Here is a 22,771-nt window from a genome sequence, read left to right as displayed (position 1 = left end):
GATAGATTTCATTAGCATTCATTTCATAACTTCATAACGGTATTTCTGATAGCACAATCGCGTTATTTTTGGCAAGTACACCGAAATTGGTTCATTTTAGGATTTTTTAAGGGGTTAGGGTTCAGAGGATTAGAGGGTTCAGTATATTACGTAGTATTTCCTTGCACATTGAAACTATCACCGGTATAAGAGTATTTATTCCGGTTACTCTTATCCCGGTGATGGCGAAAAGGCTGACATTTCGATCTCATTTCTCATTTCAAGAACTTACTCATAGGATTTCTTGCCGTAATAGGTTCCAAACGCAAATATAAATAATTGAAAAATATATTCGCGGTTCACATCACAGGATATTACATGCAGTAGGCTACAGTGGTAATTTTATATTTCAATTTTTACTTTATCATACTATAATTGGCGTAGTGTCGAAATGTTAGTCACGAAACTCTTCCTCCTAAATTACGATATTTTACGTCTTTGTATTCACAGCGATTGTGCTAGTCATATTTTTTGTAAACATTTGCGAAGGGCGTCGATTAAACGAGAAGAAGATAGCTGAAATCTCCTAAACAACGGGAGCAAATCTATGATGACAAACGTGCCACTCAGCATCACACGGGTTCGAATACCGGAGAATCCTCACAGACATTGGGCTCAACCAAACTGAATCAGTGGTAAACAGCGAACTTACTAAAATTTTCAAAGTCACTGTCAAAAAAATTGGGTCAATATTTTTCGAAATTAAGTTGCAATTTTCATGTTTTTTAGAAAATGAAAATTAATCCATTCTCAAATTATTTATTCAGGTACCCAAACACTTCATATCTAAGATCTGTCCCCTTCTAATAGGAAGATGCCCCTTTTCACAGTGAAAAAGGGTCAATTTTTTAATAGAAGAACTGCCTCTCAAAATAGCTCTACCGCGATACAGGGCGATTTAAACAACGATTTCGTTGAATCGCCTAGAATGGTGTCCCCGACACGCGTGCACCAGTCAATTCCAGGCTTAAAAAAACCATGTTTTCACGGGGTTTTCACTTGGTGCCCTTTCTTCAATTATTACTAAATTAGATGATAGAAAGACAAATATTTTGTTCCTATGTTTCTCTACAGAGCGACATCGTACAAATCACAATGGATACATTTTCTGATGACAAGAATTTCAACTAAAAAATTATATATTGATTATTTATCTTGGTGATATTGTTGCTATCACCACATTGGAGGTGTGTTAACTTTCACTGGGATAGCTGATTTTATCCTGATGATAAAGTAAACACGAGTTTGAAAAACACACTATCCCAGTGATAAAATACCGCTTTGAAAAAACGCAGCCCTGGCCGGACTGAATGATGTCTGTCTACCCTAATACATTTACATATTTACAAAAATTCATGTTCAATTTTTCAACAAATCAAAATAAAAACCTTGCCTGCTCTGCACTAGTATAACTACGTTTAATTAACGCAGAAACCCTCGTTTTGACCTGGCAAATAAACGCAGAACCGCCTCTATTTTCCAGGCCAACGCTACGGTTTCTGCGTTTATTCGCCAGGCCAACCCTAGGGTTTCTGCGTTTATTTTCCAGGCCAACACTAGGGTTTCTGCGTTTATTCGCCAGGCCAACACTAAGGTTTCTGCGTTTATTCACCAGGCCAACCCTAGGGTTTCTGCGTTTATTTTCCAGGCCAACACTAGGGTTTCTGCGTTTATTCGCCAGGCCAACCCTAGGGTTTCTGCGTTTATTTTCCAGGCCAACACTAGGGTTTCTGCGTTTATTAGCCAGGCCAACCCTAGGGTTTTTGTTTATTAAACATGCCAACACTTGGGTTTCTGCGTTTATTCGCCAGGCCAACACTAAGGTTTCTGCGTTTATTCACCAGGCCAACACTAGGGTTTCTGCGTTTATTCGCCAGGCCAACCCTAGGGTTTCTGCGTTTATTTTCCAGGCCAACACTAGGGTTTCTGCGTTTATTCGCCAGGCCAACCCTAGGGTTTCTGCGTTTATTTTCCAGGCCAACACTAGTGTTTCTGTGTTTATTAAACGGGCCAACACTGCAATTTTACCCCTGGGTTACAGAAAATTGTCGGCTATGTATTGTGTATTTGTGGAAAATAATTCCTATCCGCGCAAAATTGATTTTAATGCCATGTAGGCCTATTAAAATTATTAACTTTATCTATATTCAATTACGTGTTAATTAGTTGTTAAATCGATGGAAATTATTTGCTTCATACGGGATTCGAACCTAAACTGCAACTGTTAGTTATTGCAGTGACCGCACGGTGCCGCTCGGAAGCAGGAAGTAAAAGATGGAGTTTTCAAGTGAAGTTTTAGAGAATTTATCGATAGCCGGCGACAGCGCTCACGTCCCTGACAAATGTTTCCGTCGACTGATCGTGAAATTAGGCGAGACTATTTTGAATTCGAGTTCGCCGCCAGATATATCAGGTAAAACCCGAGGACTCAATTAAATCCAAAATTTTATTGCGGAGTGACAACAAATGGGTCAGTGCTAGTCTGAATACCAGTCGTTGTTACGGTTCCCTACAACGAACAATGGCTAGGTACTAGACTAGGTCAGTGCCAGTGTTTGAGGACGTTTAGGGCTATTCTTTATGAAAGGGAGGGCAGGGGAGAGGAGAAAGAGAGAGCTTTGATTTTTCGAAGACGTATGACCCGTTGACCTTGTCATTCTTCTCTTGACTTATCTGTAGGAGATACTGGTTTATTGCGGAGTGACAACAAATGGGTCAGTGCTAGTCTGAATACCAGTCGTTGTTACGGTTCCCTACAACGAACAACGGCTAGGTACTAGACTAGGTCAGTGCCAGTGTTTGAGGACGTTTAGGGCTATTCTTTATGAAAGGGAGGGCAGGGGAGAGGAGAAAGAGAGAGCTTTGATTTTTCGAAGACGTATGACCCGTTGACCTTCTTGTCATTCTTCTCTTGACTTATCTGTAGGAGATACTGGTTTGGGTGAAATAGATGCTGCTGTCAGGAAACAGGTCGTACACGGGTTACTGACGTTGATTCTCGAATCGGTGAAACACGACGCCAACGAATCGAACATCAGCCCGATTCTTGAGGATTGTAAATTCACTCAACAACGAATTGAAATATTCAACGAGCTTTACGTGGTAGGTTTTGTCATTCAAGTGTACAGTTCCTGTGCGCCGAGGTGCCACCCACTCACGGGGCGAGGTGCCACCCACACGCGGGGCGAGGTGCACCCACACGCGGGGCGAGGTGACACCCACACGCGGGGCGAGGTGACACCCACACGCGGGGCGAGGTGACACCCACACACGGGGTGAGGGCCAGTTGTTTATAAGTGGGTGAATAAACACTGAGGTTGGGCGAAGAGTAATGATACCCTGTTTCTCCTAATCGTGGCGGGCCATCACTTTCTAAACTGCAACAAAATTTGTAATCGGTTCATTTCTATAACTGTCTGTTAAGCCATATAAAATGAATTATTGAATGATTCTAGAAATTCTGTTCACGTTGCAGAAAATGAAAGATGATGTAAGAGCTGAATTGAGCAAGTAAGTTTCATCGGAGAAATTATCAAAACAGTTGCGAATCTAAACGATATTTGGTCAGGCTCAGTACTCCTGACTGCAAACTACATCCCTCATTGTGACCCTCAGTTTAGAAATGGACACCTCACTACTAGATCAGACCCGATACTCACAACTGGTTCATGGAAGTCTAACATCCCTCAAGTTTTGAACCTCACTACGACAGAAACTAGGCCGATACTGGTTTATATTGTTGTATTTACAGTATTGGTAACAACCCGGCACACATAGTCGACGTCGATTGGCGTCTTGATTTCTACATCAAAAATAATTACATGGAGAAGGTTTGTCGACCGACGTATCTGATCAACCTGAAAACGGAACAATGCGGAAATTCTGAACAGTCAAATTATCAATTTGAATGTTCCCTAGAACAACTGCAGGTAGGCTATGATTATACATTAGTTTATCGCAGGTTTTGATCTGCAGCCCTAAACCACCACTAAAACTATTGTGTGCGTGAAGTGTGAACGATCAGTTTCTGAAAGTCTAACTTCTGGTGTTTTTAGTTCATTTTCACTTAGAAAATGTCTCTGGTAAAGTCCTGAACACACGTGAAGTGTGGATGATCAGTTTTTAGAAGTTTGCTCATAAAAAATCTAGTCTGGTGTTTTTAGTTCATTTTCAATCAAAAATATAGTGTATTTCGCAATATTAATTCTTATCTCTGATCTTTAGGATATGGTCGGAAAATTGAAGGAAGCTACGAAAACAATTGAAAAGGCAGCGGCTCAAAGTTAAAACTTGAGTGTGTAATTATGTACCTAGTCTCGATGTTAACCTGTGAAATACTTATTTATACAACAAATACTGTAAATAAAATCAAACATATTTAGAAATTTAAATATAAAATAAGTTTTTATTGAGTTTCTTTCTAAATTTTGAAGAGACAGCAGCCATATTGTGCTAGAGATGTATATTTCAAGTAAATGCGAGAATCTTTCTTCTAAAAGGGTGTAATGAGGACCTGACAAGTGAGGATCAACAATGCGGCAAAATCAAGTAGACCGAGGCATTACTAGTGGACAGTAGGATACCAACTACTGCAGCATTAGAGGATTCCACTTGTGGCAAGTGAGAATTCACCAGGTGTGCTAGTATGCAGTAGAACATCAACTACTGCGGCAATAGAGGATTCCACTTGTGGCAAGTGATGATTCATCAGGTGTGCTAGTGTGCAGTAGGACATCAACTACTGCAGCAAAGTGCAATCCCCTAGTGCTGCAGTAGTTGATGTCCTACTGCACACAAGTGACACCTGGTGGATCCTCACTTGCAACAAGTGGAATCCCCTAGTAAAAATACGACCACCATCAAACTGGATGCTGATTTCTTGTCAGATTCAATCAAAATCTATGGATAAATATTTTTCAAAGCCAATTCCTTTGCAGGGCGCACTAGGTAGGTAAAAAAATTTAAAATCTTAAAATAATTTGAGACAATTATGAAATAAGTTTGTAACATAGTTGGACCCAAAATCACATAGATGTTTCTTTGAAATTACCAACCAGGACCTACATATTAATTTTCCCGAAATCAGGTCTTTGTGCTGGATAATCTCTAATAGATCTATAGATACCCATCACCACCTCTATCAGATGGTTTTCCATCCAGATATTAGGTTCAATTGTTCATGGTCCACATGTACAGTAGACTCTGCCAAAACCGGTTATGGTCTATCTGTTAATCCGTTCAATTCGGTGAATCCTTTGATCCAGATGAACGTTGTTCAGAGGATGTTTAATCGTTTTAATTGATTGACGGTGTCTCGGGCCACAGCCTCCCGCGTCTGATTTGCGTCTATTTCAATACAATGAGGATTCTCCATCCTACGATAGGCTGCAACCAGTCTGAAATAGAAAAATTGATAAAACTGATAAAAGATTATATTTATTACAAATTTACTTGCTTCTGACTACTGTACTGTGACAGAGAATCACGATGTTATCAGATTCAGAGAGTAAAAGTAACTCCCTAAATCGCTAGTCCATAGAAAGCCTATTTCCGATACTATTAACTCTTACAGTGCATCTACACCACAGTGCGGTGTATAAATCAGTGATGGACTTAGCTAGTACACTGCATCGTGGTGCATCGATGTATTCAGTAATTAGTTTTTATCTCCAATGAAAGATAAATGGCAGCACTTTTTATTCTAAAAGTAGTGAAATATAAGTAACTAATAATACACTGCACTGCGGTGTAGATGCATTGTAACGGTATGCCCTTAATGCAACACAATGGATTCTTGGAATATTCTAAACTATCATCAGCACATGGGTAATTATTATTGATCACTGAAAGGTCAATGATGATTCTATTTACCGTTGTCTGAACAGTCGACTGGCGCCGAGTTTATTTTCCTCCCACGTTTTCTCAAGTCGTCGCTCGTTGATTCTCGACTCGCGCGTTTCCTCGGTGACCGTCAACAATACGACCGCGTGCGGTTTAATCAGGTCGCTCGGCCACCGATAGATGGCGTGTCCGGCGGGCGGAATGAACGCGGCGCCCCCTATAGCGCAATCGTTTGTTATCGCGTACGCCGTCGTGCTGTGCCAGAATCTGAATTAGAAACATGTCTTGTGTCAAATTCGATAAAAGGATTCATGAAGAATCCAGATATTGATGTATGGTATATAATAAAACCACCATTTGAACTCCAGCAATAACTATTTGCCTTCCTTCTTGTCCATGTAAACAGAACTAGATCTAGGAAAATTAGAAGGCGAGGGTCCAAAGGAAGAAGCATTTCTACGATAAAGCAGTGAGAAGGTCCGAACTCCTTTAATCCATCCCTGAAAAACAATTTTCTAAAAACCTACCGATCCATAATAACCGGTGTCGTTTTACAAGTGTCGACGATATCTTTAGCGACGATGTAGTTACTGATAGCGTAATACGCCCTGCGTACGATCTCCGGCAGCGCGTCGAACTGTTTGCGTACGTGATGCATGTAAACGGCCGGCGTTTGCATTTTATTCGCCTTCAGTAAATTCGCCAAATACTCTGTCAACGTGCTCTTACCTGAAATCAACGATCAGTGAATTCAATGGAGATACATTCATTTGTTATAACGCCAAATTTCAGGTCCCAACAGTGGAAGAACTGTCACTTCGATTACATGAAGGCTAAGATAATTGATACTTTGTTTCTATTACGATATGATAGTTAGTCTGGCTGAATGTTTGTTTGTGCTCGCTCATGAGATACTGTGAGTTATTTTCAGTATTGGAGACAAATAATGAACTTTGTAAACTCAAATACCGACGTTGAAAAACATCAACTGCCTTTACATACCATAGAAGGCTTATTCACACAGTACATGTAGACTATTTTACCCATGTTTACCAATTTATTGCTCCCTATTTCTCTGCAACCACCCACCCAACATGCTACCTACAGCCCTGTTTGCAGAATACCTGAAGCGTCGAGGCCCTCGATAACGATGAAAGGATGTTTCATTTCGGACTGTAGTTTGTTCGCCTCAAATGTCATCGCACTGCGTTCCTCGCATATTCTCAATAATTCAGCCACCTCCGGTCGGTCTTTACACTAAAATCAAAATTTGCCTATAGCCTATTGGAAATATTCATATTCAAATTCCAATTTCCCGACATTCTAAATTCAGTTACTAATATTTCGCTGTTTTACAGATTCATACACCGCACTGAATGAGTTACGTCTGCATTGGAATTCACGCATATCCCAAAAATCCATAAGGAATTGACATTTGGCCCCAATTTTCAATACATTCTTAAAATCCAGATTCAAATTTGTGATAGCGATTATAATATTCATATTCTACCTTTTCGAGGATGTCCAAAGCTTCGCTGTAACTGTGATAGATGGCGTTAGCGTAGCTGAAATCGAATATCGGATTATAAGTCGGAACTTCCGCTGCATCGTTGACGGGAACGCAATATTTTCCGCTCAGGAAATTCTTCGAGTAAGATTCCACAACCGCGAAACCAGCTTCAGGCGAGTTGGCATCGCGCTTTATTTTCATCCAAATCGAGACGTCGTCAGTGATGACATTGTCGTCGGTTTCAGCGACGCCGACGACGATTCCTTCGAGAAAATTTAATAAATTTCCATCCGTATTTTTACGATTCGTTGCGAACGATTTTTCACACGACCGCGAAGACCGAGCGCAAGAAATTTGTTGCCGCTGAATTTTCGTCTCCAAGTCGCGCGTCGCGATGACGTTTTCAACGTTCGTGTTCTCACGTCGGAACGCACTCAAGAACAAAATGATTTCTTCGTCGGCCCCGAATAGATTCTTCGTTTTCGAGTTTTGAGGTTTTTCACAGATTTTCCAATGTTTCACGACCCCCGTCGTCTCGGTCGAGTGCGAAAATACGAAATCGTCGAAATCAATAATTTCAGTATTCGTCGTCGCCATATTTATTCCTCGTAAACGGAAATTTAAAGGAGAGCGATTCTTCTGCAGTCGACTATTGATTGCTATGATTGCTAAGTTGCAGCGTCCATGGTTTAAAAGTACTCGTTGTAGAGTCATAAACATTCGAATTGTTTGAGTTTGAAATCCATGCATCTGAAAAGGACAATAAAACTAAAGGAAACTAATGTCTAGGCCTACTTCGACTTGACTTGAGAACACATCATGTGGCCTAGCTCGGTCGGTTTTGAAGCTACATAGCCTACCTGATAGAATTCTTATTAGGACCAGAAAGGACCTTGGCAGTTTACCTAAAATATTGATTATTAATCCATTTAAACTGTATTGATGGGTATCCAAAAAGTCTTCATTGAAAAGGGTTGAAAGAGAAAAGTGATGAGTCTCTTTTCAAACCCTTTCAACTGACATTTTGGATATGGTATCCTTCAATACAGCGAAGAATGGATTAGAAAACAATAGGTCAACTGCGGTAAAAGTGCAGATCCGCACCTCTCGTGATTGACAATCTGCAGAATGACAGAATCCAGGCTAAAATCTTTCCAGTGAAGATATATTAAAATTAACCAATGGAAATGTACCAAATTGCTGACGACATTTTGAATCTGGAACAATGATATTTAATGTAGGCCTAATTGATTGAACCGTTTACGCGGAGAGGTGCGGATCTGCACTTTTACCGTCAACTGCCAGTCCTTTCACACAGGTCCTAATAAGAGTTTTATCAGTTGGACTACCAAAAATGACTAAGTTAATTTAGGCCACCTGATGTGCTCTCAAGTTAAGTTGAAATAGACATTAACTCCCACAAGGTATTTATATCTATTTTCAAAGAATTTCCAGTAGGCCTAGAAAATAAAATTTTACTTTCTCTTTCATTTTCTAACTTATTTTTATCCGTGCGGGTTGGGGTTGCATCTGACTCTCACTCACTTTTTTGCCTCTTTGATAATCAAACATTTACATCGGTAACGATTCATTCATTGGCTATTGAAAACTCATGAGGAGATGTAGATAAGTTCATTCAAATTAAAAGCAAAACAAACCTATGTCCGATTTTCCCCAAATGACGTCATTATTCTGAACGGAGATTCCGAGTCGATCGATTGAGTACTACAGGATGCCCTGAGAGGCGAATGGTTTTGAGGCAGTAGAACATGAAAACCCTTTAACTAGATTGAGCTGAAACGGTGGCAAGTCAAGATGATCAGGAAAAATCAAAACGAACAGAAGTTATCATTTGGAATGCCTATCATCCAACAACTTTATTTTATATATAAGAAAACCGAAGACTCTATATGGTATTTTACAGAAAGAAATTTAAGAAAAATTCAAATACATTTCATCAAGTAAAGACATGAAATGAGTAAAAAATCCCACAATGTGTGAAGAATCTAAAAAGTTTATTTAAAAATTAGAAATATTTCTGGTGGTTGTATATGAATACAATGCATTTTAGACTGTAGCAATCACCCGAAATATTATTATATTCACGGATATTGTGATTCTTTAACCGATTCAAAGACATGGAATTTAATTCCAGGGACAATTTTCATCAAAAACATATTCATTAAGAATTTCATCTACTACTTTTGAAAGTTCATCGATAAACACCTCTCACAATTATGAATAATATTATATGAAAAAATTCTACAAAAATTATTTTACAATCTTAATTTGGCTGAAACTAGGTTGTACGATACATTGATGCAGGGCTAGCTTAATTGTCGTAGTGTGACCACAGCCTCTCCAGGCCGGGTGTACTGGCCGAGGTGTGATCCGTCAAACTACTCCGACAACCATGTTGTTTTATAATAATTAGATTATAAAGATAATCCTTTTATTCATTTTCGTTAATTCACGATTAAACAAAATGAACAAAATGATTAATCACTTGTGTTGAATAAACACAGCCAATGCAAAAGCTAAATTCGACTCTCAGGGCAGGTAGTTCGTTATCGTTTCGGAAAACAATAACATCTGACAACGGTTCCTCTGTTTGGTTAATTCATGCGACTATTCTATTCTACATGTTAAGAACGATCTGATTCGAAAATAAAGATGGCTGCTATACGACTTTATATCCAGCTTTATCCACAATAGGAGACATTTCTAATGATAGTTTAAACGCAGAAGAGGTTTAGGAAGAAGTGAATCATGGCTTTAAAATAGTATTTATAGAAATAATCTTTTATTTACACGTCTCTCCACGATCAGTTATTTGATGCTGGTATATGAAGGTTTAACGCAGATGGGCCCGATCATTTGGGTAATGATTCATGATTTTAATTGATAATCAAATACCCTGTTAAGAAATAATCTATAGTTTCTTATTTACACGTCCTTTGTAGTATGTACTTATTCAGCTGATGCCTGTTTTGTCTGATACGGGGAAAACCAATGGTTTGTCTCATTGTACACGAAAGGGGTGTCCTGTCTATCGCGCAAAGGATTTAAGTGGAGTTAATCCGTTAACACTATGAATTAAAATGTTTTTTTTTTCATATTTTGATAATTTGTTCTTTTTACTTTTCAAAGATTATTTTTCTTTTAATAATTTTTTCCTACTCAGGTAACGGTGATCCTTGATCCTTAATGTTCTGTTCTGGCCTCCTTCCTAACCTCCCCCTCAGAGCAAAATAAACTAGCAAATCTAAAATTTGAAAGTTTAAACTTCCTTTAAAATGATTTATTTGAAAATCAAAAGGAAGTTAATCGCATAGATATGTGAGCGATATCATACTGTGTCATTCAGAAAAACAAAATGTACCGTGAAAGAAACATTTTTCGTTCTTTGCTGTTGTTCATTCTGTGTTTAGTCATCACTAACACATCAGGTGAGTTAATCAAAAGCCTACTCAGGAGTGGAGAGCTCTAGAGAAGAACTACAGAAAGAAACTCTGTCACTGTCTGGATTCAAACTATCAATTGTCGGGGATAGAGAGCTCAGAGAATAACTACAGAAAGAAACAGTCACTGTCAGAATTGTTCTGGTAAAATAATCTTGTTCTTGTAATTTCAGCAAAATGTTTTGGGAAGAGTTGTACAGGTTGGGAGTGTCATTGCAGTAATACAGCCGTGGACGAATGTCCCATAAAGGATCAGAATATAGATGGCACTTTAACGTGTCCAAATCCTAATACTGCATGCGAGTCTACAATAAAAACTCCATATCCCTGGACACCACCAGGATGGACCCGACCAGCTTGTCAAATCGGTAAAAGTTTTCTGTATCAACTGTTTCTGTTCCAGTAAACCGGGGTCAGGTCAAATATCACTGAACCTCGGATTTATATCAGATTTACGGATTAACTCCGTAAAAGCCTTTACAAAAATAAATCTAAAAGAAATACGAATTAATGATGTAAATTTCATTACATTTATCTCAGATTAACGGAATAACACTAACACTAATCCGTATACGGATTAACGTCACTAATCCGTAAGCGGGAAGGAAATCTTTTGGTAGAAATATCATAGATTTATGAAACATCCGGGAACTGTCAACGAACTGAGATCAACTCCAATTATTTCATAGCGCAAAGAAAAAATTGTTAGTTTTGTTTGATAGTTTTTAGTTGAAATCGTGAAATAACTTTGAATCAATTTGTTTTTGTTTGTTTTGAAAATTCGTGAAATAATTCAAATCTATCATTCACAAAATGTGTTTTGTAGGAAACGTGGCTCGTGGTAAAACAGTTACAATGTCATCCATTCTCAGTATTCTCTTACCCGCTAGTGAATGTACAGATGGGAGGACGGTAGCTTCTCATTATGATCTGTGTCACACTGGTAAGGATCAAGACGCCTGGATTAGAATTAATCTCGGAACTCAATACGTCGTACATGAAGTTACTCTTTGGGATAGAGCACAAGCGACTGATTGCAATGAACCCGGTGCCCCTCAGTGGAGTGAGTTTAAATTATTAATGATTATTGATCATCTGGGCCAAATCTGATAGAAAAAAATATATAACTTCAGCTCGAAAAGCCTGGTTGAATAAAAACCACGTTTAGATGAGTGATTTTTTCAGAAAAGTTCGACCCGAGATAAGTTTAAAACTTAAAACTCTACCGAAATATCGAACTCAAAGTCAACAATAACCATCCGTAAATAAAATCAAACAGTTCGACAACAATGTGTCTGTGGTATCCATGGATGACAACTTTGTAAAAATACGTTAGGATCAAGCATAGTATATGTTCACCCAGCACTGGCAGTGGTTGTCTCCACCAGTGATCTCCTCCGTCGCTCTACGATCCTAGTGTAACCAACCCACCCAGACGTGGTACATCAGACACTAAGATTCTTGGTGAAAGTATATGGGATTGTAGTTCCTTCATTGTATGATTATATAGAAACGGAAGTTGTGATTTGGCTTCTCAGACGCAATGCTAAGATATCATACAGTGAGAAGTGCCGTCAATTGGATGTCGGTTAGTTTTACTTACCGACATCGCCGACACCGCCGACATTGGGAAAGAGATATCTATTGTAGGTTAGTTTTAGGCCTACTTGCCGACATTGCCGACATTGGGATCGACGGATCCCAGCCACTTTATATAAGGGTAATCCACGCGCACACCCAGCCCCTCGATCCCAGCCACTTTATATAAGGGTAATCCACGCACACAACCAGCCCCTCGATCCCAGCCACTTTATATAAGGGTAATCCACGCACACAACCAGCCCCTCGATCCAAGCCACATTATATAAGGGTAATTCACGCACACACCCAGCCCTCGATCCCAGCCACTTAATATAAGGGTAATCCACGCACACAACCAGCCCTCGATCCCAGCCACTTTATATAAGGGTAATCCACGCACACAACCAGCCCCTCGATCCAAGCCACTTTACATAAGGGTAATTCACGCACACACCCAGCCCTCGATCCCAGCCACATTATATAAGGGTAATTCACGCACACACCCAGCCCTCGATCCAAGCCACTTTATATAAGGGTAATCCACGCACACAACCAGCCCCTCGATCCAAGCCACTTTACATTAGGGATAATCTACCCACACACCCAGCCCCTCGATCTAAGCCACTGTATATAAGGGAAATCCACGCACACACCCAGTCCATCGATCCCAATGTCGGCGATGTCGGCAAGTAAAACTAACTTTACATTAAGAATATCTTTTCCAATGTGGGCAATGTCGGCGATGTCAGCAAGTAAAACTAACTTACATTAAATTTTCTTCCCAATGTTGGCAATGTCGGCAAGTTAAACTAACCTACATTGAAAATCTCTTTCCCAATGTCAGCAATGTCGGCGATGTCGGCAAGTAAAACTAACCTACACTGGTCTCTGGCGCATTGATTTTTTTCTTGTGATAAATCTTTCGTTCTATTTTTCCGTATACTATACTTGAGCCATACGTTATTGGAAAATTTGAATCAACTTTTCCAACGTGTCAACATTTTCAGTCGATAACTATAAATTTGTGTTAGGGGCCGTGCACCTGTCGAAAACAATGAATTTATTTTTATATATCTGTTTCAAAAGAACTTGAACAGAATCGCTTTGCACCCAAAGCAATCTTCAGCTTCCCTGATTTCGTGCATGATTTTCTATTTACATGGAATTAACTGTCATATTTCGAAGCTTCTTAATTCTTTTCTCAGAAAAACGTGCGCGCAATTTGGAAATTCGAGTCGGAAATAGCCCGAGTATTTCTAACCAGAAATGTGCTAAACAGGGTCCCCCTCTGTGTGGTACACATAAAACATTAGCATGCAGCCCGGGTCCTATAGTTGGACGATACGTCACTGTTCAACACAAGAACATTGGTAAGGCAGAGTTTCTCGGCCTGGTAGAAATAGAAGTTATCGGGTTCAAATATATCGGTAAGTTTTACATGACTATATATATGTGTAAACTTTAAAGAGTATGGAAATGGATTTTGCTTTTCTCGAAAATATTCAGTGACTTGTATATAGAATTAACCCCGAACGAAAAATTTTGAAATGAAAAGAAGTCTCCCTTTATTTCCAAAATTTTGTTTTAAGCACCCATTCATTTATGGATTATATTATTGTTAAAATTAGATCGATTAATAAAAATATTCAGTAACTTGTAATGAAAATATATTTCCGAAAGATCGAACGATTCATATTTTTCGTATCAAATTTGAATTTCTGTTAAGCACCCAGTGATTGTAGTAAGGGATCGAGCACATTTGGATGTATGATTGGATGTTATCCATGCTTCAACAGTGAAAGTTGTAACTATTTGAGTGGTATCTGTCAATCTGGCTGTTCACAAAATTACATCGGAAAGTGGTGCGAGTCAGGTATATATTACAAACTGAATCATAGACTCCTAAGAATCTCACTCCCTATTCCCTGAATATAGTAACCAATATGAATCGAAAATGATACCAAGTAAAAAAAAAACCGAAAGTAAAAGATCCTTACCCTTTATTTTATTTGATTCGCCTGAAATCAACATCGATTTCTTTTTCAGAATTGAAGTTGTTTTCTCAATTAACAAAATCTGCGCTGACAGTTAACAGTGTTAAAGTCAGTTGGACAGCTTACTCGGGTTCTGTAATAGATTCAGGACGTGATACTGTCAGCGTTCAGTATCAAGTCGTTTATCGTAAGATATCAGAAAACACTTGGACTAATCAGGAAACTGCAGGAGTCCTTACATATCACACAATTAATGGTTTAACTCCTAATACCAGGTATAAAATAGCCGTTAGACTACAGAAATTAGTGAACGGTCAACTTATATCAACTGCGAGTCTGACTAGTCCAATACTAACTATACAGACTTTGTGTGCAGGTAAAAATCCTTCATTCTAATAAACTCTTAATCATCAATTCAAACACAGAATTGTTTGTTTTACTGTAGATCCATTAAACAGATAAAAATGCTGTTAGTTGTCATCAAGTAGATGTCAATTCGTATTTTATAAGTAATCGGTCTGTGGTGTTTATTTCAGTACCAGGACCTCCCGCTTCTCTCGACTACTCATTCACAAGGGATACATTAAAAACAACATTGACATGGACAAACAGTCCAAATTGTGATGTCATAAATTATCGGGTAGGAATTAACCTGTCCTGACCAGTAGAGGGCACCACCTGCTAATTGCTAACAGTGTTAATGGAAACAATTTCAATGTGGTCAAAAATATGTATAACTCCATAAAATCATGTGTTAAATTAAATGGTTGCACGTCACAATACTTTGCAGCTGATAGAGGCTTAAGACAAGGCGAAAATCTCTCACCTATCCTCTTTTCGTTATTCTTAAACGACATTGAAGAATTTTTCATTGATCGTGGAAAACCGACTTTGTCATTTATAGAAAAACTAAATTTGAATCGTGATCAGGATATTGATACTTTACTGAATTTATTCATAATACTATACGCAGATGATACAGTTATTCTTGCTGAGGATGAGAAATCTCTTCAGCTACACTTAGATACCTTATTTGAATATTGCGCGACTAATGGTATCACTGTTAACTCAGAGAGAACTAAAGTACTAGTATTTGCGCGAAGTAAATCCCGGATAAAAACGATTTCGAAATTTATGTTTGGTGATCAAGAGTTAGAGGTAGTTGATTATGAGATTATGTTTATCTCGGAGTAAAATTCAATTGGAATGGTAACTTTGCTAAGGCAAAAAAGTATCTTTACGATAAAGCTATGAGAGCTATGTTTTCGATCGTTCAAAAAGGCAGACGTTTGAAATTGCCCATAGATTTTATATTTAAATTATTTGATACGTGTGTTGCTCCAATAGCAATGTATGGGTGTGAGATCTGGGGATACGAAAATCTTGATTTATTAGAAAATATTCATTGCTTCTTCTGTAAAATCTTAATGAAAGTGACGAAATATTCTCGCAACTTACAGGTGATGCAAGATGGCGAGGATCATCACTTCGCTTCTAAAGGCGCCACTATGATTTGTGACCTGTTGGGAGAGACCTTAATGAAGACTTCTGATGAGTGGAAGAATATGCATGAAGAATTTCAGGTAGAATTGTAGGGAGGTTGGAGGGAGGTTGGGAGTGCGCGTTGGTTCTGTTTATATATTTTGGATCTATTTTTTCTTTAGAATGTTCTCAAATTTAGACGAGGAATGAGTGCCTGCGCTGAGAAAGTGGAAAATCTTGAGAAAAATAAGTTTCCAAACATATTGGCCTGTACGTATTACCTGGTCATCATATAGACATGGGTTCTGTCGTAAATACAAGAGTTGCCTTGTGAAACATCTCTATTGACTTGCATTGACTTTGAGTGGTTTTTTTCTAGATGATTCGACTAGAGTTGTTCTGGAACAAATCGGCGAAGATCCAACATCAGATTAAATCAATGCCAATTACATTCGGGTAAGGAATCAATCCTTCTATGCTCTTGCAAAGGTTTTCCTGTCCTATTGTGTATAAACCGAAATTCTGAATTTAATTTTCAGGGATTAACTGGTCATGTGATATGTATAGCTTGCCAGGGTAAGTCTCATGATTCAATTGTTTCGTGTTACTGGTGCGCTCACTCATCTAACTTGCTCTTTCAGCTCCATTGCTATCTACAATCAATGACCATTGGCGGATGATTTGGCAAGAGAAATGTCCAGCTATTATTGTACTCACTGATCTGACTGAAGGACGAGGCAAAGATGAGAAGGTTGCAAAAATACTCTAAGATGCTGATGCGTAAACAGGCAAAATGTAGAAAAATAAGTACTTGTCTTTTGATTTTTAACTTGCAGGTGAAGTGTCATTTATATTGGCCAACAAAACTGAACACCAAAGGTCGATATGGAGATATAACAGTAAAAGTTGCAAAGAAAATGGAAAAACACACTGAACCTCCGGCTGTCGTACATTTCTTGTCCATTACAAAGGTAATGATCATGCCATTGCTTTACCCTGAGTGGCCTAAGGTGTTGGTATTTCTGCTATCTATATACGCTTGGTTCAGATATCGATTTTGACAACATGCTGACGAGGCTTTATTTTAATACCTTGTATCACATCAGTATTACAAATGATTAATCTCTCCCGATGAGTAACGTTTCATTTATTTTATAGCGTGGCCACAAAGAAGCACATAATCTATTAGTGTTTCACTATCGAGGATGGCCGGATCATGGTGTACCGTTCCCGGCTTTATCTATAGTTCGCATGCAACAGTTCATCAAACAGCGTCTTACCGACCCGGATCAGGGACTTGTGCTGATTCATTGCAGGTAAATTAATTCGAAATCTTCCAGTCCTTTACCGTTAAGGAGACGTTAAGGAATATTACGGCTTGTTTTGTGTTCTCAGTGCTGGTGCTGGAAGGACAGGTTGTTATATCGCAACGGAGCAGCTTCTTGAAAAAGCTAAGAAAAATGGACTCGTTAACGAGTTCGACATGTTTAGGAAATTACGTCAACAAAGACCAGAAATGATCCAGAATATGGTAAACTTCAGTGTAGTAACTGTCTCTCATTTCAAAATGTCCAAAATCCAAAACTTCTCCAACCAACGTGTTGTTTTATCAATATTCACTGCAGAAACAGTGCATTTTCGTGCACCAGATTCTACTGGAGGAACTGGTACTGGGACCGGTGGCGTACCCGACCACGAGTTTCACAGAATCATACGAGGAAAGAAAGGCAACGCGTCCTGTATCTAAAAACGTGTCTGATAAAATAGAGGAACAATTTCTAGTACGTATTGAGTTTGGCCACGATGAGAAATGAAGGGTTTTTAAAGTCATTGACAATAATTAAGATGGCAGCAATGTAGTCATTCACCCAGTTAAACTAGAGGCAAATGGTGCACCTTGGTTTGGTTTTAAGGAAACAATCTTCTCAATGAGTTGTTTTCTAATGCAGGTGTTGAAGGCATCGACTTCGATTCAAGACGAGGAATCACTAGCAGTGGCCATACTACTCAACAATGTTAACAAGTCTCGATACAAAGACATCCTTCCCGAGGCACAGAATCAACCGCAACTCTCACATAAAGGGTTCATTAATGCTTCATTTGTGCACGTGAGTTTGATTCTGATTTAATAGGCATCCGTAGAATATCCGGGCAGATCTGGTGGAGGGACATTAAGCCTCGATAATCTTCTGTTGAGATATTGATGAGTTGTAAGAATCTGATAGAAATACTTTCCTTTTAACAGACGATCGCAGATGACAACGTGTTTATAGCTACACAAAGTCCACTACAAAGGACAATTATTGATTTCTGGCAAATGATCTTTGACTTTAACTGTGAACTTATCGTAATGATGCATCAAGAACGTCCACAAGATCCGGTAAGGCTTATTCTTAGTCTAGCACTCCCTCATATAGATATCTGCTAAAAGTATGAAGGTCTGGTTCGCGGGAATCCTTTTCCAGAATACATCTTCTGATTTCAGACGTATGCAAACCATAGGCCTGCAGCTGAAAGTATCAAATTTGGTCCTTTTACTGTCACTTGGAGGAAGTTTCATTGCCGTTTAAGACCATCGTTCGTCGGAATTTGATCCTCCAAAATCGGAATGTATGTTGAGTTTAATATTCTCGATAGCATCCTTTCAGAGAAAGATGGCTGTATTTTTCTAAATTTCCTTCGACATTGCTATTTACTATGACCTAATCAGATCAATTGTATTTCTTTGATTTCACAGGAATCGCATCAGATTCGTCAGATCCAGTTTTTAGGATGGCCTGAGGATGAGTCAGTTCCTGATGTACAATATGTATGCGAGTTTGTGAATCTAGTTACAAGAGAACACGTCACCAGTCCTATTGTTGTACATTGCATGTTCGTATCTTAGTAACATCAGTCAATTATTCAAAACACCATCACATATTTATCGATTATGCAAATTTTACAGGGACAGCACAACGAGAACGGATGTTATTTTGTGCGGCATTTGAACTGACCACCAAAATGCCATCTAGCGAACAAATCGACATTTATCACTGTATACAAAAACTACGAATGACTCGACCTCAATTCATTCCAAATTTGGTAAGAAATTAATCGATTTTCTTTGTATTTTCACGAGTAATTTTATTGATGTATTTTTCTTGTTTTCGTATTTATAGGAACAATACAAGTTTCTGCATGATATGATATTTTATTTACAAGGAAGGATTCGACACTTATGTGAACCTCAGTTAGAATTATGACTAGAAATGCTGAAGAAAAGCAAACAATAAAAAAAGGGAAGCTGAAAGACGGCACCTGAAGTGCTACTTTACACCTGGCACCCGGAACTTGAAAGGGTGCATTAACCGAGTGATGGCACCACTAGCTGGAACACGAAGTAACGAAATTCACTTACTAGTTTAATCATATATCTTTTTAAATTGTTTTATTCAAAATATTGATTGGACTCTTGGACATAAAGACTAACGTAGCTTTCGTATTGAGAAACCTTAGGTCTACTCCAGAAACTTTCCGGTTTTATTTTGTACATGTTCACGATTACATTTTTGTTCATGAATATATAATTTATATATAACTATTTAATTATGTATCTATAAAACTGAGTGTTGTTATAATTTCAATGTAAATAAAGATCAATATATAAGATATTTTAGATTATAATATAAAGATGATTTATGTAATTATCACTCTTAATTAGATATTCTTAATTTATCTCTTCACTCATAATCCTTGTGTCCTTTAACAACTTCGGCCCTTCTTTGATTCGAAACGTATAAATGTGGAAATTTGAAGTGCATAAAAACTAAACACATTTTGTATTTTACTATGACGGGAATAATTTTTATTTTTCAATCTAAGCTAATCAAAATGAGAAAGGTCCGTCACTGGTCCACGTGAAGATTAATTTCTTTTACAACATGTGGTAATTCGTTTTGGCCGATGAATACACTTGTGCCATCCACTGTCGCAGCCAACCTTGTAGAATAACGTACCACTGTGATCAGGTGGCGCTTTATCGGTTTCGCATCGACACCGGACTCCTCTTCTATATCTCTCTTGAACTAATTCTGGAATAATAATAATACGTGAGAAATTAGGCGGTTGGATTTATACCGCACGACGTAGGTTGGCTCTGTAGCTGTATACACGTAGTCAGAAAGCTAGAAATTGGCCAATAAGCATTGAGAATGAAGCTGAGTTTGTCACGCTGTCAGCCAAACAAGAAACTGTGTCATTTCCGTGTGCAGGAGTGCAAACTCTAAACAGGAAGAGATCAGATTCGTAGCCGGCAGCGACAGGCATTCATCATTTGTTGCTCCGCGACTTCGCCATTCTAAAAGGGCTATGACCGTCTGAGAGTTGCAGGGCCGTATTTAGGGGGGGGGGGGGGTGGGTGCGAACGCACCTATCCACAAAAGTTCGAGTTCCGCTTAATGTCCTGTCCTCGAAAGATTTTACTTCATATTTTCCATGCGTTATGTGATGTTTATTTGTCTTACACTTTATGTGGTTGGTATCCTGTGGTTTTGTCAATAAACAATTTTAAAAAGCAGGCATGTTATCCCAGGATCTATCAGTCAATAGATCATGATAGCACGGAACTTATTGCATAGAATGATTCTTTGCAATGTTTCACCATGGGATGTTATTCCTCAAATGGCAAATGATTTGAAAAAATAAGCGTTACATTAGTCGCGAATTTTCTACATGAGTCGATCTTAGGTTTTTTAATTGCATAGATAAGTTTTCTGTGGGTTCGAAGCATCAATGATTACATTGCTATGAGGTGATGTGATCATTAAATCAAATCTTTTGATTATATAACATTATTTAGATTCTGCCGTATTCATGATGGAAAATGTCGGAAAAGAAGGATAGCCAGTAAGCCCTCAGAGTACCTAAGAAAAACAGATTTTCTGGGGGAGGACCCCCACACCCCCTCAATGGTTTCGCGGCGTTCACGGGATGCTGTGAATTTAGTTCCACTTTGCTACAAATTCGCACCTTCCCATAAAAAGGGCTGCATACGGCCCTGAGTTGGGGGAGGGGGGTTACAGTATAGGCAGCACATTGACGACTGCACGAAGGGATGCGATATTTCGGAAAACCTCGCTTACCTTCGATGTCGCCCTTTGCTGCCACGGTGGCAATGACTACAGCGACTATCAAAATAAAAATCTGTAATAAAAAGAATATAATGTATATACGGCAACCATTCGCGAGTCCAGCATTGCGCCAATTACAGGAAACAAGCAGGGGTCTGTTCGCGGGGGTCTGGGAATTTCAACGCATTCTAATGCAATTTCCAGGCACCTGAGACACAAAAATGATATTCTGCAACAATTCTTTAAGAGATGGGATTTTTCAAAAAGGGCACTCAGAATTTGCGACAGGAGCACGTGCTCCGCGTGCTCCCGTCTAGATCCGCCCCTGACAAGTTCCATATTTTGAGAGCTTTGAGAAGTTTGACTTCCATAGATCGAATTTCAACTAGTCTCAATCTACAATAAACTGCTTCTGTTGAACCTACCTTCATTTTGAATTCTGTTTAAAGCTTTTCGGCAAACTTGAAACTTAAAGCAGACACACCTGAATGCTGTTGTTTATATACGTAGTTGTTTCTAGTCATCATTCATACTAATCTATAGACGAGACAACTTTAATCCATCGCTCCGACAGTCACTATTAATATATACCTGAATTAATTTTTACCTGACTAAAAGAATAACATCAATCAATGTAATTATATTTTCGAGTGTACATATATATATACATAGTGTAATCGATTGAAATTCTTCGCTTGGTACAAATTTCTTTTTCAATCAATATTTAAGGCGTACCTCTGTCGTATCGAACTCGGGCAAAATTAGATCGTGTTATTCTGAAACGAACCCAATTCCAAGAATTTTGGCTGGGGCGAAGTTTTTGAAGGTTGTCGGATATTTGATGGCCCTATAATTGTACAATGGTACAATGGGATATACAAGTAAACACACGTAATACAATACAATGTTAATCAGGGCGGATCCAGGGTAATTACTGTAGCACTAACCCCGGGCGCACTAACATATGCATAGTAGAGGGTATTTCTAATCGATGCGTGGCGAGTGCTATCAGTCAGAAGCAAAAGAGCATAATCTCACAAAAATTTTCGAGATATTCAGTGTCGTGTCAGTAATGCAATTTCCAGACACTTGAGTGAGTCCATCACCATCATATCGACCAGTATGTTGCCGTTTATGAACAATTCAATTGACAAAAGTGCCTTTTCGTCAGACTAATCGCTCATTCCGCAGGTGCGACATCCTGTATCCGCGCCTGATTAATCATCCACACAAACACGACTGTTCAAATCGTTAAAAGATTATCCTCTGCTTTTTGCCACGTTTACAATTTATTTCATATATACAACGAAAATCTGCTGCCAACAAATATTAGAAAGCCATTGTATTTTCTCTTTTTTTTCAAAACAAGTCTCGATATCTGCGTCATAACAATTCCATTAACCCTTAATGCGATGAATATTAAAATGGCGTTCATCTCATATCGCTGTAGCTATGATCGGGTGATTTGAGGTTCAGCTAAGGTCAACCCACTGCGTGACGACGGAAACTATCCTCGCTTGCCAGGGTTTGGTTACATCCCGGCGGTTCGAAACGATCAGTTTTCAGGAATTATCATTTCAAAATTCCCAAGTTTTCCCAATTTTCCTGTTCTGTGGGAACCATGTACCTGCTTAAGCCAGGTTGCGAAAATGTTATCTTGGCAAAAATGGGGAGGGGACGCTAAAGCTCCGTCCCTGTTTGTCCGGTTTTTGAAATAAAGTTTCTATAAAATCTTATATGAATCGACCGATG

General features: G+C 38.7%; 5 protein-coding genes across 8 annotated transcripts; 3 read left to right on the top strand and 2 right to left on the bottom strand.

Annotated features, from left to right (window-relative positions):
- Positions 1 to 172: 172 nt before the first annotated feature.
- On the top strand, positions 173 to 4,407 carry LOC141911987 (COMM domain-containing protein 3-like). Its single transcript, XM_074803127.1, has 7 exons — positions 173 to 375; positions 490 to 674; positions 2,268 to 2,452; positions 2,966 to 3,141; positions 3,515 to 3,549; positions 3,791 to 3,968; positions 4,264 to 4,407. The coding sequence occupies exons 3-7, from the start codon at positions 2,314 to 2,316 to the stop codon at positions 4,324 to 4,326; spliced, it is 591 nt and encodes a 196-aa protein (XP_074659228.1). The 5' UTR covers positions 173 to 375; positions 490 to 674; positions 2,268 to 2,313; the 3' UTR covers positions 4,327 to 4,407.
- A 51-nt stretch (positions 4,408 to 4,458) lies between these two features.
- On the bottom strand, positions 4,459 to 9,069 carry LOC141911887 (UMP-CMP kinase 2, mitochondrial-like). 3 transcript variants are annotated; one of them, XM_074802977.1, is made up of 6 exons: positions 9,049 to 9,069; positions 7,391 to 8,140; positions 7,005 to 7,137; positions 6,408 to 6,609; positions 5,911 to 6,147; positions 4,459 to 5,435 (listed from the first exon to the last, which is right to left on the bottom strand). In XM_074802977.1, exons 2-6 carry the CDS (start codon positions 8,138 to 8,140, stop codon positions 5,315 to 5,317), a joined length of 1,443 nt encoding a protein of 480 aa, XP_074659078.1. In that variant the 5' UTR covers positions 9,049 to 9,069; the 3' UTR covers positions 4,459 to 5,314. The 3 variants fall into 3 exon arrangements, with proteins under 3 accessions (XP_074659078.1, XP_074659077.1, XP_074659079.1); XM_074802976.1 differs by having other exon boundaries at positions 8,936 to 9,057; XM_074802978.1 differs by lacking the exon at positions 9,049 to 9,069 and adding an exon at positions 8,890 to 8,936.
- Positions 9,070 to 10,701: 1,632 nt separating this feature from the next.
- On the top strand, positions 10,702 to 15,002 carry LOC141912118 (uncharacterized). The gene is made up of 8 exons (XM_074803340.1): positions 10,702 to 10,839; positions 11,025 to 11,219; positions 11,678 to 11,914; positions 13,638 to 13,859; positions 14,159 to 14,305; positions 14,479 to 14,613; positions 14,702 to 14,802; positions 14,963 to 15,002. Exons 1-7 carry the CDS (start codon positions 10,767 to 10,769, stop codon positions 14,710 to 14,712), a joined length of 1,020 nt encoding a protein of 339 aa, XP_074659441.1. The 5' UTR covers positions 10,702 to 10,766; the 3' UTR covers positions 14,713 to 14,802; positions 14,963 to 15,002.
- Positions 15,003 to 16,287: 1,285 nt separating this feature from the next.
- LOC141912117 (receptor-type tyrosine-protein phosphatase U-like) lies at positions 16,288 to 19,542 on the top strand. Of its 2 annotated transcripts, XM_074803339.1 has the most exons (13): positions 16,288 to 16,364; positions 16,448 to 16,484; positions 16,550 to 16,659; positions 16,745 to 16,879; positions 17,067 to 17,224; positions 17,304 to 17,439; positions 17,534 to 17,689; positions 17,858 to 18,016; positions 18,154 to 18,288; positions 18,394 to 18,518; positions 18,646 to 18,782; positions 18,856 to 18,992; positions 19,070 to 19,542. In XM_074803339.1, exons 3-10 carry the CDS (start codon positions 16,585 to 16,587, stop codon positions 18,499 to 18,501), a joined length of 1,062 nt encoding a protein of 353 aa, XP_074659440.1. In that variant the 5' UTR covers positions 16,288 to 16,364; positions 16,448 to 16,484; positions 16,550 to 16,584; the 3' UTR covers positions 18,502 to 18,518; positions 18,646 to 18,782; positions 18,856 to 18,992; positions 19,070 to 19,542. The 2 variants fall into 2 exon arrangements, with proteins under 2 accessions (XP_074659440.1, XP_074659439.1); XM_074803338.1 differs by lacking the exon at positions 16,288 to 16,364 and having other exon boundaries at positions 16,550 to 16,879; positions 19,070 to 19,541.
- Positions 19,543 to 19,732: 190 nt separating this feature from the next.
- LOC141912119 (toxin AnmTx Cj 1c-1-like) lies at positions 19,733 to 21,559 on the bottom strand. Its single transcript, XM_074803341.1, has 3 exons — positions 21,445 to 21,559; positions 21,032 to 21,092; positions 19,733 to 19,981 (listed from the first exon to the last, which is right to left on the bottom strand). The coding sequence occupies exons 1-3, from the start codon at positions 21,448 to 21,450 to the stop codon at positions 19,815 to 19,817; spliced, it is 234 nt and encodes a 77-aa protein (XP_074659442.1). The 5' UTR covers positions 21,451 to 21,559; the 3' UTR covers positions 19,733 to 19,814.
- Positions 21,560 to 22,771: the final 1,212 nt, after the last annotated feature.

This window comes from Tubulanus polymorphus, chromosome 10 (genome assembly GCF_964204645.1).
Source record: "Tubulanus polymorphus chromosome 10, tnTubPoly1.2, whole genome shotgun sequence".
NCBI classification, from domain to species: Eukaryota; Metazoa; Nemertea; class Palaeonemertea; order Tubulaniformes; family Tubulanidae; genus Tubulanus; species Tubulanus polymorphus.
Note: the sequence above shows the minus strand (reverse complement) of the source record. Positions and strands in the feature narration are given on the sequence as shown.